At 37.8% G+C, this 17,345-nt stretch overlaps 1 protein-coding gene across 1 annotated transcript; it reads right to left on the bottom strand.

The window, feature by feature from the left end:
• Positions 1 to 702: 702 nt before the first annotated feature.
• LOC127943408 (acid-sensing ion channel 2-like) lies at positions 703 to 16,976 on the bottom strand. The gene is made up of 9 exons (XM_052539879.1): positions 16,913 to 16,976; positions 16,630 to 16,814; positions 15,770 to 15,920; positions 14,443 to 14,499; positions 10,421 to 10,574; positions 6,368 to 6,459; positions 6,201 to 6,280; positions 3,335 to 3,403; positions 703 to 3,224 (listed from the first exon to the last, which is right to left on the bottom strand). Exons 1-9 carry the CDS (start codon positions 16,974 to 16,976, stop codon positions 3,123 to 3,125), a joined length of 954 nt encoding a protein of 317 aa, XP_052395839.1. The 3' UTR covers positions 703 to 3,122.
• Positions 16,977 to 17,345: the final 369 nt, after the last annotated feature.

The following is a 17,345-nucleotide window of genomic DNA, read 5'->3' as shown; positions in this document are numbered from 1 at the left end:
GGTGTCATCAAACCTAATCTTACCCACGTTTGATGCTAATACACACACACACACACACCTTTGATTTCTTAAATCAATAAACAAACCTTTCTGTTTCAAACAATTAATGTGAAAAGGATGGCAATGAACAGCAATGTGAAAGCTATGTGACTCTAACATCTGCACAACGTATGTAGCTGTAGCAATTAAGTTGATAATAGCTGCTAGCTTGTTTTTCTAAGAAGTAAATGGCACAGCAGAGCCCTTGCCCTCAGAACTCTAAGACATCTCTTTTGTTCTCTGTGATGTTTGTTTATGTGTATCTTCGTTTATAAGGGTGGCAAAAAACGAACTTGTTTTTGTTAAATGAAATTGAGTTTTTTGCATCTTCGCTTCTCTGTTTCTTCTTTACCACATAGAGGCATGAATAATCACATGCTGTCAAAACTGTATTTCTCCATTTGTTTCTGACAACCTAGACAGACATGCGTAACCTTCGCCCGTGCTCACGCACACAGGCATAAAACAGCAACAGTGCACCCGAGTAACAAGAAATGATAAAGGGACAGCAAGAAAAACATTTCAATCAAATTAGATTAGAAGCAGTGGATATCATTGCGAAAGTGAAATAGACTTATGATGAAAACAATACAGAACATATACATACATATTTGTAGATAGATAGACCGCTAGATAGACAGACAGAGGCAAAGACACAGGTGCTGTAATCCATGTAGACTTTATTGTTTTCATCTCTAAGGTCTGAGGTACTGGAGCATTTTATACATTGGTGTTAGAAACCATCAACTCCTCAGGTTTCTCCTAATGAAAAAATAGCAAAGGTGATGTGACACCCCTTGGGTGTTTGTCCGCATGGCAAGAAAGAGTTCACTAAAATTACTGTTTAACATTATGAGTAACTTCATAATTTACTGTTGTTTAAGTACTGTATGGACAGATGCTGTGGGTTTCTGCGTTTGTAGTTTGTACATGTTTGGTTGTTTTTTTTTCTTCTTCTATGCATGTGCTTGAAACCTTGAGGTTTACAGCTTTATCTTTGACATATTTAGAATAAATCATCAGATTTTAGGGCAAATAAGGACAACACATTCATCCTCCATAGCCCATTACATTTGATTAGCAAATTCAATTGCAAATGAAACAACTAAAAACATTTACATTCAGTCACGGATACTTTGCAAATCAGAAAACTGTTCAGACTGGATATTTGCTTCTTTTTTTTACCTACTATATTTATAGAATAAAATATAACACACATTAAGCAACATTTGTCTGTAGTCACACAATCACATGGCCCTCTCACATGCCACAAACAACCCATAGCACGCATTCATTATTCTATTCCTTGTGGAAAATTATAATGTTTATAAATTTTGCATTATGATAAAGGTGCAAATCATGCCTCTTAATACTGTTGCTCCAGAAGGGGGCATGAAAATAATAACTACTAATAATCTTCTAAGAAATCCTCTAGCTCAAATCTGATTGGACAAAGGGGCCCTAGGTCACGTGTGAAGGCCTGGGTTTATTAAACCCGATTAAATACCTTTTTTATAGATTCTAGGAGCTTCTCAACAAATTTCTGGTGTTACTTGTCAGCCAGTGGCCTTCATGTCCTAGAACAATTTGTTCAAAAGTTTCACCTACAGTTTTAACACACAAACTCTAATTCTTGTTTTTCATACTGTGACTGAAATTTGTGCTGGTCAATATCTTTAAATTGAATATTGAAGAGTGTTAAATTGAGAAATGCAATCAAGCTCACTCTCGTCACCCAGAAGCGACCCTCCTTTCATTATTTTCAGCACGAATGATTTGGCATCAGTTAATGAATTTTGGCTGAAACACTGTACATGTTGTAGAATGACTGGGTCAGTTGAGGTTTCATTCATACTGATGTATAGTGTAACAAGAACCTCACATTTAGTTCAAGAGCAGACAAGAACATAATCACACCTTTGAGCTGTCTATCATCCATCATCAAAGAACACCGTGGGAACATAGTAAATATCAGATAACATATGACAATTACAGCGTTAATTAACCCCAGCAAAGATGAAGAGCTGTGAAATGAAGAGATGAGATGAGACAAAGACAACATTACAGCGTCATCTCACATAATAAACCACCATGAACTCCTCTAAATCCTTTATGTGTTTGAAAACATCCCACTTACGATAGTTGGGAAAGTGAAATTATGATCGCCGCCAAAAAAATCTCTGAAAAGTGCTGATGTATCTCTCAACTCTGTATTAGAAGCATGAAAGATCATATCAGTTTTCTAATATCAGCTTTAAATTACAAATTAACACCTCTCACATGTAACAAAATGAAAACCGCTAGTTGCATGACTATATTCTTATGCAGAAAGCGACAAAAACACTTTTTTTTGTACTCTCTGTTCTTCATTTTTCAAATGGGATCCAGAAAGCATGTAGAAGAGCCATTCACAGCCACAATGGGCTCATAATGGCTGCCATTGTACCGTGACCCATTTGGCTTTTCTATGAAGGATAAAAAAAATAAAAAAAGGAAAGAAGAAATGGTCTCTCAGTTTTATGATGCATCCCTGATACATCAAGAAGCCAAGTGAGATGTAGAAACACAGCACAAGAAGACAAAACTGTCTCCACACGTGAAAGAGGATGAAAAGTTTGAGAAAACTATATTGTAACACATGAAACTGACACATGCACAGTTAGAACAGCTTCGCAACATTTTATCCGTTGATAATTTACAGTGTTTTGGCAGTATACTTCAAAATGACGTCTGGGCACAGGGAGAAAGAGAGGACGCGAGAACATGCCGAGGCTGTGCGCATCTGCAGTTCCTCACATGCTCGTGTTTTCATGTTTGTCTTATTTTTACAAGGGACTGTCCAGACAGGTTTCACAAGCTTCTGCTTTCCTTCATGAGTCCAGAACAAACAGATGGTGTTTGTGAGAAACTTTGGGGTCCTCATGTTCCTTGAGAAGCTCCTTGGCTTCTAGGTCTCATGTTTCTGCCAAAAAGATAACATGATGAGAAATAGCAACAGAGACTTTTCCCTCGGTTTACTTTGTCCTTCACCCATTGGAGTGGAGTGGCCCGGCTCCCTCTGTTGGTGTGGAGGGGTTACGTGCTCAGCAGGCAATCTCCTCTAGGGTGCCCAGGGTGGTCTGGAGGGGAACGCTGACCGTGTGGCTAATCGATTCGGAGTGGTTTACCACCGGATCACAGGTACTCTGAGAAAAAAACACAGATGTTCTTAAAACTGTGCACCTGAGGCACAACACAGTCATTCCATGCACTGGGTTCGTGATATCTAAATAAATTAATTGAAACTTTTTTTTACCACATCCTCTCCATGACTCTCTTCCTCCTCCTCTCGGTTCAGCAGGTCCAGCAGTTTCTCCTTCACTACCTGCCAGCACACATCACAAACCACCATCTTATTCACTGCCAAATCAGGTCTCAAACTGCTGTCTTCAGAACAGCTTTGAAAAGATCATTATTTGCCAGCGCTGTGATAATCAAATCAGCGACATGGGCTGCAGCCCAGGGCACTGACCATCAATGGAAAACAGGATCAGGAAGTCAAAGGAATTGAAAATGGGAATTTGGATTTGGAAATTCATGCATTTTGGTCTAGCTTTCAGTTCAAAAAATGGCTCTGCAGATCCCCATGTTGGCAATGAACAAATGATCTCAGCGTCACCCGTCTCAAATGTCACAGGAATGGAATCTTTTTTAATACTTTTATTTAGGCTAATAAAACAGCCTGAGAACTTCAATAAATCAAAACAAACTGAACTTCTTGATGGTGATGTCAACAGTGTTGCCAACTTAGTGACTCAGTTGCTAGATTTTGTGAGTTTTCATACCAATTTAGAATGGCTTCTTGAATGATTTCTTGGATAAACTCATTGGTACTGCCATGCAAGGTCTTCTCTTTGTGTCTGTTCTGTTCAGTGAGTGGCTGAGAGTTGTAGCAAATTCACTTAAAATACTGTAGATATATTCTGTTTTTTTTTCTAATCTGTGATAATTTTATCTGTAAATATAGCTGAAAACAGCACAGCCATTGACTTTATGTGCATTTGATTTGGATGACATTTCGATTATAAATCAGGGTTTTAGTGCAGATTAACAGCTTGGAAATGGGGAGCTGGTTATGTAGTCTTAATGGGCCATTTCTCAGTCACCATTTCATATTCATCCTGTTGTCTGACAGCAGAAGCAGAATATATATATAGTTTTATTGGGAATTTGGTCTCTAAAATACAGTATTTGAGATTAGTAGAAAGGCAAAATGTAAAAGGTTGACAGAAGGTAGAATACAAATGCAGTGTCATGAATTGCTAATTAGTGTATAACATAATTTAGGAATTGTTCCACTGAAAATCATTGGCATTGGTGGATGCCAAAGCCTGTTTGATAGTGGTAAGAATTGATTGAGATCTTTGATTGACTGTTTATGTGGTTGTTATAGTGATTGTATACTCTTAAAAATAAAGATTCTTTACTGGTATCTATTTATGATCACAACACCACAAAATGTTCTTTGGGAAAACAAACATGGTTCACTGGTGTGAAAACCACCTTTTAGAATTGTTATTTTTAAGAGTGTAGTAGATTTAGATGCAATCTCAAATTTGATAAAGGTTAATACTTAAAGGGATAGTTTAGAAAGGCGAGAACTTTCATTATTGTATGAATTAACACACATATACGTTCAAGGACTCACTATGGTAATCGCTATAACCACTATAATTTCTGTGAGCAGCTTGTTTATCATTGTTGAGTTTGCTGTGCTTTTATTGGAATAATTTTTTGGTCATGTGAAAACCTTTGGGCAATTCTAATCCTAATATGATAAAGGCCAAGCACATGGATATAACTTAGGTCACATTAAAATGTAAAAAAAAAAAAAAATTAATTGCTAGGTAATAGGTCAGTTCTTAAGATGACCATATTTTAAAGCTAAAATCTCATTGGGCATGTATAGTTCTCATGCATTTCCAATTAAGCTAAATGCTTTAGTGTTTCTTTTGTTTTTGTGCTTCGTTAAGCTTTAAATCCAGAGACGCTTAAGTTTAAGAAAATAATTTTAAGATGAAGGCTGACCATTTAAAGTGATCTTGCATCAAAAAAATCCATCAAAACTGGACAGGACAGAGTGTGAAATGAGTGTGTGTGTGTGTGTGTGTGTGTGCCCCTGAGGGTATGAGTGGTGTGAGGGCCTGTGCTGGCGGCTGTCCATAGAGCAAAGAGAACAGCAGCAATGCAGAATTAATGAAGGCTCATTATGATGAAACTCTCCATCAGAGTGTCATTCATTCTACACTAGAGACAGAGTGAAGATTTCAGCAGCCATCACTGTGTCTATAGGGGAATCTCTCTCTCTCTCTCTCTCTGCGTAGGTATGAGCGTCTGTTGAGCGAGTGTTAGGAGTGTTTTGTGAGTGTGAGCGGCGTTTGCGTGTGTGGCAAGAACAGTTGCTTTCTCTCTTTTTTTTCATTTCTTATTTTTTTCCGGAGGGTTTTGATATCCGTGGTGTATCGATTGGTGTAATAAGGTTTCCTAGAGGGGTTTTCGGCCATTGCCAACCAGTGCATCAATCACTGGGAAGCATGGCAGCCAAAAACACAAGCACTGGTTTGGAGTCTCTCACACAGCGCCACGGAGTGAAGGTGGTGTCCGTGGTGAATGTAGAGGAGTGCATTCTGGCATTCTGCTTCCCCTTTCTACCCCTGTGATCCATTCAAATTGTTACACAAGTACTACAGAAATTACAATCTGCTTTTACAACAGAAGAATTAAAAATGTTTCAAGGTTACAGTGAAAGGGAATTTAACTCTAATGAGAAGAATCAGTTTCCAAATCTGCTTCCTTCGCAAAATGTAGGTGATTGTACAGGGTTTTTCTGGAATCCGAAAAGGTGATGGAAATGGAAATTTGTTTTCAGAGAGAGCCTGTTTTTCATACCTTTTTGTATTGTTCAAGACTAAACCCTTTATTTGATTTTTAATTGTTTTAATGAGAAGGTGCAAACTCTGTGCAAACTTTTATTTTGGGTTTCAAATATCTTAAAAAAATGGAAGAATGTGTATCAATTGCTTTATTTTATTTTGGTTAAAGCCAAAACGGCCATTTACATTAGCAGAAGAGATCAAATAGAGAAAATAATTGATTATAATGTTGAAGGTGTACTTACGTACCTCATATGCATAATCAAATAGCTCCAGTATGGTCAGGATACTTGCACCGATAAACAAACCCATCTGACCACCAATATCCCCTGCAACATAAAAATATCTTTGATTTATAGGAACAGAGAGAAAAAAGTTGAAAGACACAGTATTCATACTACAGTGTGCTGTGATACCTAGTAGACCCGCCACCTCATATGCTTTCTTCTGCTCTATGGTCTCATAATTCAGAGCCTCAAAGAAGACATCCAGAACTAGGATATTATCCCTGCATCAACAGAAAACAGAGTAATGTTTTGAAGTTCAATATTGATACATGTAAAACAGAAAACAGAAAGTGATACAGAAAACATGTTTGCTGCAAGTAATTCATCTGTGCACACAAGAAACAAATATGTTGACTGACACAGCCAAGTAGAAAATTTTTGATGTTTAATGTTAAGTGGAGCTGGATTTTAAATCAGTGAGACTTCACTGTATATACAGAGCTACCCAGTGTGAGGCAACAGAAATAACAACCAAATGACCAATGGAATGATGTGGATGCTTAAGATAGGACCTCAAGTTAAGGAAATCGTTACCAACAAAATATCAGTACCACTACAGTTAGATCTAGTTATTCTAGGGTTTCTGGTGGTACTGAATAGATTACTTCTGCACTTGTTGACATTTACTCTTATATAAAAGAGATACAGTTTTACAGAAGGATATAATATTTTAATTTTTTAATTTTTCCCCAAACACACACACAAACACCTTTCTGACAGCCGTCTCAAGACTGGGTTACTGTAAGAGGGCTAACCTCGAAACTTTGACAACACTTACACTGGCATTATCTCAACCATTCATTACTTCTCTATTATGCTGCAGAGATGAATGATCTTGGCATGACTGATAACTTGCGTGCATGTGTGGAGGAGTTAAAGTAAACAAGTTTTTTCTGTTATCATAAAATGAAGCAGTCTAGAGAAACTTATCACTCTTGTGGGACACCAGAGTGATGATATCCTGTCTGCTTTATGCTGATTTAATTGACTCTGCACTTGAGCAACATCTGTCTGTGTGTGTGTGTGGGGGGGGGGGGGGGTTGTGAGAGAGTGAGAGAGTCAGTATTCCCAATAGTTCCACGTCTCAGACACATCAATCACAAGCTTATCGCTATGACGATGAACTAATGAATGGAGAGGATGTGATGTCTGTCACTATACTGAAGAACAACTCCCTGAATCTTTCTGACACAAAGCAAAAGTGTTCAGCCAGTGTTGTAGTCGAGACCAGCTCATTCGAGTCCGAGTCCAGATCGAGTCCAGAGAGGGTAGAGTCCGAGTCAAGACCGAGTTCAGAAAGGGTCGAGTCCGAGTCAAGACCGAGTTCAGAAAGGGTCGAGTCCGAGTCAAGACCGAGACCAGAGAGATTGGGTCTGAAACAAGACCTAAAGAAATCTTCAAGAGTATGTAAAATGTTTGGTGGAAAGAATAAAGGGTAAAAGGGCCACATAGTATGTGGTGTAAAGGTCATTTTATTAGTATTATGAATTGTTACTTGTCAATATTAAGTGCTCATTTTCACATAACATCGTTGTACCACTATACACATCCATATAACCTTTCTAGTACACATAACATTAGTGTATCACTCTATACTGTAATTCCACATAACACTTCTAGTACAAGTAACATTACTGTACCACTATACCTGTAAATGTTCAACTGTAACAGCTTTTACATAACTTTTAACCTTGAAGCTTAACTAATGACTGCTAATATCCTTACAATGTCTTGGATTATGTGCACTTTAGATGTTGTGAAGATTACAGATGGGCATAATTACTTTTCAAAAAAATAAGTGAGGACACCATCCTGCTACCCAACCAAGCACGATGTGGTCTCATGATCAATCCACCCCAACTAAAAACTCTCTCTACTGGTGCAGAGGAAGCGGGGACTGACAACAGTTACCATTTTATCACTTTCTGTAACAGCAACGGATAATCTAATGCTAATTTCCCTGGATGGTGCGTTTTAATGCAGGGTAAAATACACACTAGTCCAAGTTTTTTTTAGTTACTGACTGTCCAGGAACATTTCATGCAAAAGTGTGTATGTGCCAGGGGAAGAAAGCTGGATGAAATGCCATATCACTTCAATGCCTTCTGTCAGACATTTTTTGGGGGGGAGATGTTTAGTGTTGAGACAGTCAGTCTGTGTCTGTATTCATTATATAATTTAATTAAACGATATTTGTTTTTTTTTCTGTGACCATTTTGTCCTACTTTGTAAAAATAACACAGTTGAGAGAAATAATGTAGCAATGTGGCTTCCTGGAAGGCGGGATCACTACAGGCGGATGGCAGGAGGGTAACTTAAGGCCGGTGACACACTGGCTGCGTGGCGTCTCTGCTGTGTGCCAGAAGCGTGGTGGCTGCTTCGCAGTTTCTGTGTTTACACACCAGAAGCGTGCCTGCATGGGCGCTTGGCGCGCTGCTGCTGCTGTAGGTGACATAGAGGGAGGCCGCCGAAAAACCAGTCTTCATGACAACAATATCAACTTTTTTTTTTCTTTTTCTTTTTTTACACACCTACTGATAAGACACCGTCAACAGTATTGACGGCAAAATAGAGTATGTTTGACAGGTGCAATATTTGAAAATCGATCATTATTAATTTATTTTTTAAATTACATTTATATCTGAATTTATGCCAACCTATAGACTTTCAAATATCAAAATGTCATGAATTAATATGTATTTGTGTACAAAATGACATATAAACATATTTTTCTAGTATATTTTGCCTGGAAACGCTTCCAACATGCACGCGTGTCGCGTCGTCGGTTCTATTTCTAGCATGCACGGGTTTCCCGCGCGTCTCACGCAGGCAGTCTGCAAGATCTAACCTGTTTACATGGGAGCCGAAATAAAAACAGACACGCTACGCAGCTGAGACGCTTGCGCCACACATCCAGTGTGTCGCTGGCCTAACGTCTCACGTCAAAAGAAAATCACCAGTCATTGGATGTGTCAATCATACATAAATTTAAATAAACATTAATAAAACATTACAGTAATAATCATGAAATAGTTTGATTGGGACTCGAGTGGACTCGGGCATAAGTCCGATTCCTAATATGTTTGAGTCCGAGTCAATACCGAGTCAAACTGCACACGAGTCCATGACAAGACCGAGACCATTAAAATACGGTCTCGAGACCGAGTCCAAGACCGAGTCCGAGTCTCGAGTACTCAACACTGTGTTCAGCTAGATGTCTAGAGGAGAAATAAATATCTTAGAGCCACATCAAATGTCTTGCTGTCCTAATGTTGCTTTTATTGTAAAGAAGCATGTCCATAAATTGAGGCATCATTTCAAAAGCTCCTTAATTAGGACAATAACACACAGGGGTGAGTTACAAGAGTTTTCTTTCTCCCACATTCCAGTGTCCATTTCCTCATCCTTAATGGAACAGCAATGTCAATTCAGGTCAAATTAATTTCCTAAATTTGTACTTGAACAATTATACATTTTAATTTTTATAATTCTGAATTGAATATGTAGATTAAAATAGATTACAATTCAAAAGCAACCCAATTGTTTAGGTGTAGTGTATCATTTTTAATTATACTTTTCATTATGAATAAACATATTACCAAACAGTCACATTGCACTTTCCAGAAGCATTACTGTTCAGAAGATTTTTTTTCTTCAATTTTATTTTTCATCAAAAATGTGCCGCCTTTGAAACACATTCATATATCTAAATATTTTTTTAATTATTGGTCATCCTAAATCATTTTGTTTTGTGACCTTGAATTGCAATTCATTAAATTCCTCTTCCCGTCATTTCAATTTAACCTGTGGTTCATGTCCAATTTAATTAAATCTTGTGAATAAAATGGTCAATTCATAATTTCAGAATTGTTCTCAAATCTAATAACACCACCGCTCATCTCTGCTAGAAAAGTGCAGGCTTGTGATCATTAACAAGCTCCATATCCCTGTGATCTTGATATGAGGTGGAATATTAACTGCTACTTTAACAAATTGGTGGCAGTAATGAGGTAAAGTTAAAACCTGTGAAAGGTATTACAAGGACAACAATTAAAAAGTTTGGAAAGTGATAGAAAGTTGCAACATACATTAAAAAAGCCCTTTTGAATGCTGAATTCAAAGACGTTTTTATGTATTCGAGGGGAAAGTGACTTTCAACATGGAGGTGAGGAGCGTACTCACGTGATGTACTTCTCTGATCGGTTGAACTTCTTCTCCAGGTAGCGAGCAGAGGTTTTACTGGGGATCTTGACCATGGAAAGCTCTTTGTTGTATCGAGTCATGTTACAGGGGCTCCTGCAGATGCAGCTTGTGCCTTCAACAGCTGACAGAGCAGCTACGGAAAGCATGAAAGTGTATAGTAGAGAGGAAAAAGAAAAGAGGAAAGGGAAATGATGAGAGACGGGAAAGGGTACCGGGAAGAAAGGGAGAATGTCAATTATTTCTGCAGGCAGCACTCCTGGGTTCTATGTATGACATTCCTTGTAGAACAACTGACAATGTAAAGAACATGAGGTCGTCTTATCCTTCTCTGCACACAGAGGGTCTTTTCAGTGTCTTCACACACACACACACACACACATGCACACACACACACACACACACACACACACACAGTACACATACACGTACACACATACACACACACTGACTGAAGTAAAATTCAACTTTTGGCCTTTTCAGAACACTTTCAATTTGCTACTGTCAACTCTTGACAGCTTAGAAAAATATCACATGTTGCACTTTTGATTACCTCAAGAAAGACACTGCAAGCATTTTGATAAAAGCCACCACTTTGAATCTGATAAACTGCAAGGATAATATTGTCAAAGTGCTTTCTAACATTCTAGAGAAACTTACCGAAAAACAGAAGACTGATTAATGGACAGATGAAACCTATTTACTGTAAAATTAGTTATCTTACAAAACAACAAAAGATAATAATTTGCTATTTTCTTGTCTGTTGCCAAGGGCTGAAATCTTTTGCTCTTGGCTGTGCCTTCCTCAGATTTCTAATCAGCTCAAAACATGCATGACCTGAAGATGTAATCTGACCTTTCAAAGAAACATTTTTAAATTCATCCATCCCTGACCTTTTCTATCTCCACCTCTGATTCTTCTCCTCACTTCCATCCCCTTTCTCAACCCTGCCATTGGAGATGATGCTAAAGTCTCATCATTTAATTGGAGAATTAAGTCGGATTTAACCTCCTTGACACACACACTCACAGGCAAATGAACAGAATACACACACACACACACACACACACACACACACACACAAGACTATTAAATCTGCTATAATCTTGTGCTAAAGCCATCATTCTGTATGAACTTAGAAGCATTGTTCACATCTCATTTTCTCCAAGCATTGCCGCTAATAGCAGATCCATGTGCTCAAAACCACAAAGGTATTCCACACCTTCAATTTCTAATGTGGCTAGCGATTTCAACTACAAGCTTTTTATTATATTTGGCCTTTTTCATTTATAGAATAATAAAGATTGGTACAGAGAGGTAAGATGTAAGTTGACCATCCCAACTTATTTTTTATTTTATTTTGACCATGCAGATGGTACAATCTCATCTCAACACTTTTGATGAAAGGCTATGCTATTTTTCATGTTGTCTATTTTTTTACCATTACCATTTGTGAGAATTAGTCTGGTTAACTGATTCAATTGTGTGTTTCTGGGAAAAGGTGATTTATGATATTGTATTATGTTGAATATCAAAATTGTTTATTTTTATTTTGTGTGTGTGTGTGTGTGTGTGTGTGTCTGTTAATGAGGGATGTGTGGGCAGAAATGTTTTTAGATTTGTGTAGTAAAATTATAATTTTCATTTTTAAAATGAAAACATACAATTAGACCCCGAGTGGCATGTTGTTACTAATATTATTATTTTAAATGTAATAGTTATTTTACTGGGGTTACTTTTGAGTATTTCAATGAATTAGATGCACATTCTAGACATCTTTGCTTTATAATTCAGTGAAATCACTTAACTTGCACCCAGTGTTGCTATTATGACATATCTTCAATTAAAATATGGTAAATATGCAAATATTGTATCATATTCTGTATATGGAATACATTTACCAGACAAATCTTTTTTTACTGGGATTCTGCTTTATTTTTCATCAGTCATCAGTTTTGTGTAACATTGCATAATATTTCCTCATTGGATACTGCTTTGGAAGTCAGTATACAGTCGTGCACATTGTGCTGTAAGCAGTACTGTATATTATTATTACATTCTGAACATCTCTTGATTAACATTTTGCTTGTTGATTGTTCTTTCTCTAAGTGTTTTCTATCATTATCAATTCCTCACTCACTCATTCTGTTCTTTTTATTTTATTATTATAATTATTTATTTGTTTTTTACTTTAGCAATTTCCGTTTCATACCTCTAATAGCCTCGCATTTATTTTTAAATGTGTTCATCTGCATATTGTTCTGGTGAAAACAAAAATACATATTTCTTCTCTCAGGGTGCGGTGAAGAGAAAGTTGGAGTTGGTGATAATTTCCTCTCCACTTTGTCAAAGACAAGAACCAGCTGTCAAGGATTTGGAAGCCAGCAGCGAGAGTTTTGGACAAGGTGTTCAGCCCATTGTGCTGTGCCGTTGTGCCTTTACTTATCAACTGAGGTCAGAGAATGAAACTTTTCCAGGCGTGGAAGTCTGTCCCTCTTCATACTCTATTGGCTTTATCTTGAATGATTGTGTACAGAGAATTCTAATAAAAAGGTTAAAAAAAAAAATAAATTACACACATAAATAACCTAGGGAAGTCTTCGGAAACAGATTGTGTGCTGAGCACCTGAGACGTTTGAAAATGTACAGTCCTAGCTGTGCTCCAATTTGAATTTCCTCATTAGCAAAAGATAATTAGTGAACATAGAGCCAACTTGCTTATTTTGTGTGGGACAGACCGCTGGTATATACGGTCAGATGGTACATAGAGAGGGAGTTAATGAGAGACAGAATGCATTCTGTTGGTAGGCATGGTGCACAAAACAGCTCAAGTCTTTGTTTTCCCTGAAAATATTTCCAAAATAATGACTTAATTCGAGCCAGTTCACAAAGGTTCAATAAATAAGTCTCAGTGTCAAGAGGAATCAAATATTTTGTAATAGAAATGAAGCATACTTTCAAAGTTTTCTCCATGAAGAGTTAATACAGTCTAATTGGGTGAAGCTTGTGAAGATTATATATAATGCTTTCTGGTGTCTAATAACTACTGCTTTCAACTGCTGTAAAAGAGAGACACAAACACACAAACAAACAAACAGATCTGGTCAGTAACATTCAGTTTACTTTTTGTTCTGCCATTTACCCTTTTACTTTTTTTAAGGATGCTGCCTAAGAGCAAAACACTGCTACAGAGGAGGAAGAGAATAATAGTGTGACAGTATATGCTGTTTTCATGAGTTTTGCCCATGTAATTGGATTATTTGGAGGGTCAGTGCAGTAAGTCATGAAGTCATGAAGGTCTGCTGAATAGAGACTTGTGCATATCCAGAGTCAAACCGTGAAAGTGAGAAACAAAACAAATCCTGCTTTCGAATAGAGTTTTGTTGATAACAACAGAATCACTCTTGTTTTGTTGTGTCGTGCCATGTCAAGTACAGTATGTACTTTTTCAAAAGTACTTATTCAAAAATTGAGACTATGCAATTTTGGATGCAGCCTATTTAGCAGAATCTGACATTGAAAAGTACAGTGGTTCTCAATCCTGGCCCAGAAGTACCCCAGCACTGATCATTTTGGATGTCTCCTTTATGCATCACATCTGATTGATATTTTTTACTCAAACAAGGAGGTCAAATCAAGTAGCATTTAACAAAATGGAATACAAACTTTGCAATGTATTAAAGTAAATAAAGTGAAATTCTGAATTGTTCCGACTACGTTTAACATGTGTATATGCAAATGTGTAGAGAGAGTATGTGTACTGGTATTCCCTACCTTATAGGAACCAAATGCCAAATCCCCCTAAAGATTATGATATAAGTAATCTTTTTTAACCTTTTTGGTTCCCGCGTTAAATCTAAAAGTGCAAAGGGGTTTCTTTGAGGGAGAGGATTAGGGGTAGGGTACAGTATTGTTTGCACAGTATAAAAACCACTACATCTATGGAATGCCCCCATCAAACACGTTAACCAGTGTGTGTGTGTGTAGATGAAAAATACACTCACCCAGAGCAGGTTCAGCACAATCCTTATACTGTTCAGGAGTGCAGTACGGAGAATCACCTGGAAATGAAAGGAAAACAAAAAAACAGACAAACATTAAGTGCCAAAGAAAAGTTCTTCTTTATTCAGCCTTCTTAAATTAATAATGAAACACTGGGGACATGTTCTGAGAAGGAGAAAAACAGACCCAACCTTCACCTAGCCAATCTCAGCAGCACGACAAGAAAATAAACAATTGGGAGTGCGTGTGTGCATATGGAATAGAGTTTTGTGCTCGTCTACTCTTGCTCTTGGCCAAAATGTATCAGACGTATCCTGGATGTACACCACAGGGCAGTCACAATCCGTTAATGAATCTATAATTACAGTATTAGAGCAGGGTGCCTGTGTGAATGGAGGACTAATCATCTATGAGATAATTGTATGATAATTGTCCTGTCTTGAGTGCCAGTTGAAGTAGCAGGCGGTTGAGGTTGGCGTCTATGGGTTAGAATGAATATGAAATTACAAAAAAATAAGTTTTATCAGATAGGAGAAAATGGAGACCGTATAGTTTCATTAAAAGAGACCAGTTTAAAATATGAAAATGGCTGCAGCACTAACTTTAAAGATCAGCTATCATGGGAGAACATACATTGGTATTAAGAATGTCACATAAATGGCATTAAGCCGCAATGAAAAGTTCATGAATTCATATTATGAAATCATGGAAATATACTGTGTCTTTTAAAAGACCATTTAGCAACAGTTAGAGATGACTTTATATCAATGGGCCCAAATTATTTTTTTATTAGTGAAATGAAATTCAAATGGAATGTTTCTGAAGAAATGAAGTTTCATTTCGCGTAGAGATCCTCCACACTTCTCAAATTATAGAATATGTAAAGTTAAGTCATGGTTTATGCTTACAAGCCCTTGCTGTCAGTTTGTGGGCTTGTTACAAACCACCTTTGACCCACAGAAAACTGAATTAAATTCTATACTCTGACCTCTTCTAAACAAGTTTAGTCAGGTTTTGCTTTGGCTGCCAAATGCAAACTACTAATGCACAAGGAATCGAGTTATCACTACACACAGCCCAATGCTGACATGCTTTCCACCAGAATATGAGACATACATACGTTTACTGTATGTAGATTGTTATTATTATTATTATTATTATTATTATAACCATTACATGCACACTTTTTTTTGATACTTAGACAATATTTTGTGTAAAATGACAATAATTTCTGAAACTGAAAACTGAAATTAAAATGTACTGCAGAAGTAAGAGAGGATGAGTATGAAGTAAAAGGTTAGCTTCATGCACTGCTAGGTTTGGACGTACCTGGCATGTAGACCATTCTGCAGTTGCAGTTTTCAATGATGTAGCGTGTCTCACACTCAATGCGACAGGCAGACACGCTGTACACCTCAAAGAGGCCTGAATCCAGGGCTCTGGTCACACACTCGCCCCATGGAGGAGGAAGGTATGTCAGCTAAAGGAGAAGAAAACATTTTAATGCATTAGTCAGACTGATTACCATATGTATAAAATTCACATGTAACATTTGTAATAGTTATTTTGTACTAACTTTTTTTTTAAGTTAAACAAGTACACTACAGTTATTTTGGGGTGATAAAAAAGTACAGTACTTTTGACAACAGCAGTGGTCAAAGCAAATCTCCACCAATTAGTTTTATACTCGTATACACACAGAGCATTCACATCAATTGCCTATAAGCTCTAATTGTCAAAGCTGCTTACTGTGAGGGATCGAAGGAGAGAGGAGACGAAGGAGTTTTACGATAACAAACATTATTAAACATCCAAGGGTTCCACAGGGTAGACAGAAGACACACGTAGCACCATGGAGAAATGAACAATACCGGACAAGGAAACATAGGGCAAACAACACTTTAAAAGCAGGACCAAACGAGGGTAATTGACAAGACACACCTGAATCAAATGATTCATCAACAAGAGGGAGAAACTGGGTCACGGAGAGCACATGGGAGAAAACACAACAAAACAGGTCCATATCCTTGACATATCGCTCCCTCACAGAAAGGGAGCGAGAGGAGTGACTTTTCGGTGGTTGTGGGATTGGGTTCTCCGTCATTGGTGAGCTCGGGCTTGTGCTCCACACAGCAGGGTAATGAAGGGCTGGGCTCTTGGTCTGGCTGTGCTCTGGATTAGGGCCAGACGCTCTCCAGACACCAGATGATCGCTTCCCTCCAGCTCAGTCCAGTGGTGTCTGGGAGGTCAATGGGGCGGTGGTAATTAGACCCGATCCAAAACAGTGAGTTTAACACAGCGTCATTGAACACCGTTAAAATGGCAAGCTGGCTAAACTCAACCATATACTCCAAGAGGGGCAGTTCCTTATGGGCTAGGAACGTGGGTGGGTACACAGGGTAGACAGAAGACACACATAACACCATCAAGAGACAAATAATACAGAGATCTGCAAGCCTGTCGGGTCCCTACAGATCAGGCTCGGGTTGGGCCCAGACTCTGGCTCATTTAGCTTCTCTCCTTTTATTGTGCCCATATACGTGCAGAGCACACATAGGTATGAAATACTGTTATAATGATTATAGCCTATTATAAACATTATACATCGCCTACGCAATACGCAACACATACACACACGCATTAGCATACAGGTGACAGTTCACCATGCAGAGCATCAGGGAGAAGTTGGAGCATGGGGAGTAAATAAAAGTTCCCAATGCTTTGGGAAAAGCTGCGCTTTGAATTGATGACCACGACAAACAATGAGCCAATTGGTCATGTGCAGTGCTCGCCATCTCCTCATTAAATGCGCCTTTAAGAAATGCATCTATACAGATTATGATTATTATAATAGAGTATTTGTTTTTGATAGGTTTTATTTTTGTTAAATACTAATTTAAAGCTT

This window comes from Carassius gibelio, chromosome A3, assembly GCF_023724105.1.
Source record: "Carassius gibelio isolate Cgi1373 ecotype wild population from Czech Republic chromosome A3, carGib1.2-hapl.c, whole genome shotgun sequence".
NCBI lineage: Eukaryota > Metazoa > Chordata > Actinopteri > Cypriniformes > Cyprinidae > Carassius > Carassius gibelio.
This window is presented reverse-complemented; position numbering and strand designations above follow the sequence as displayed.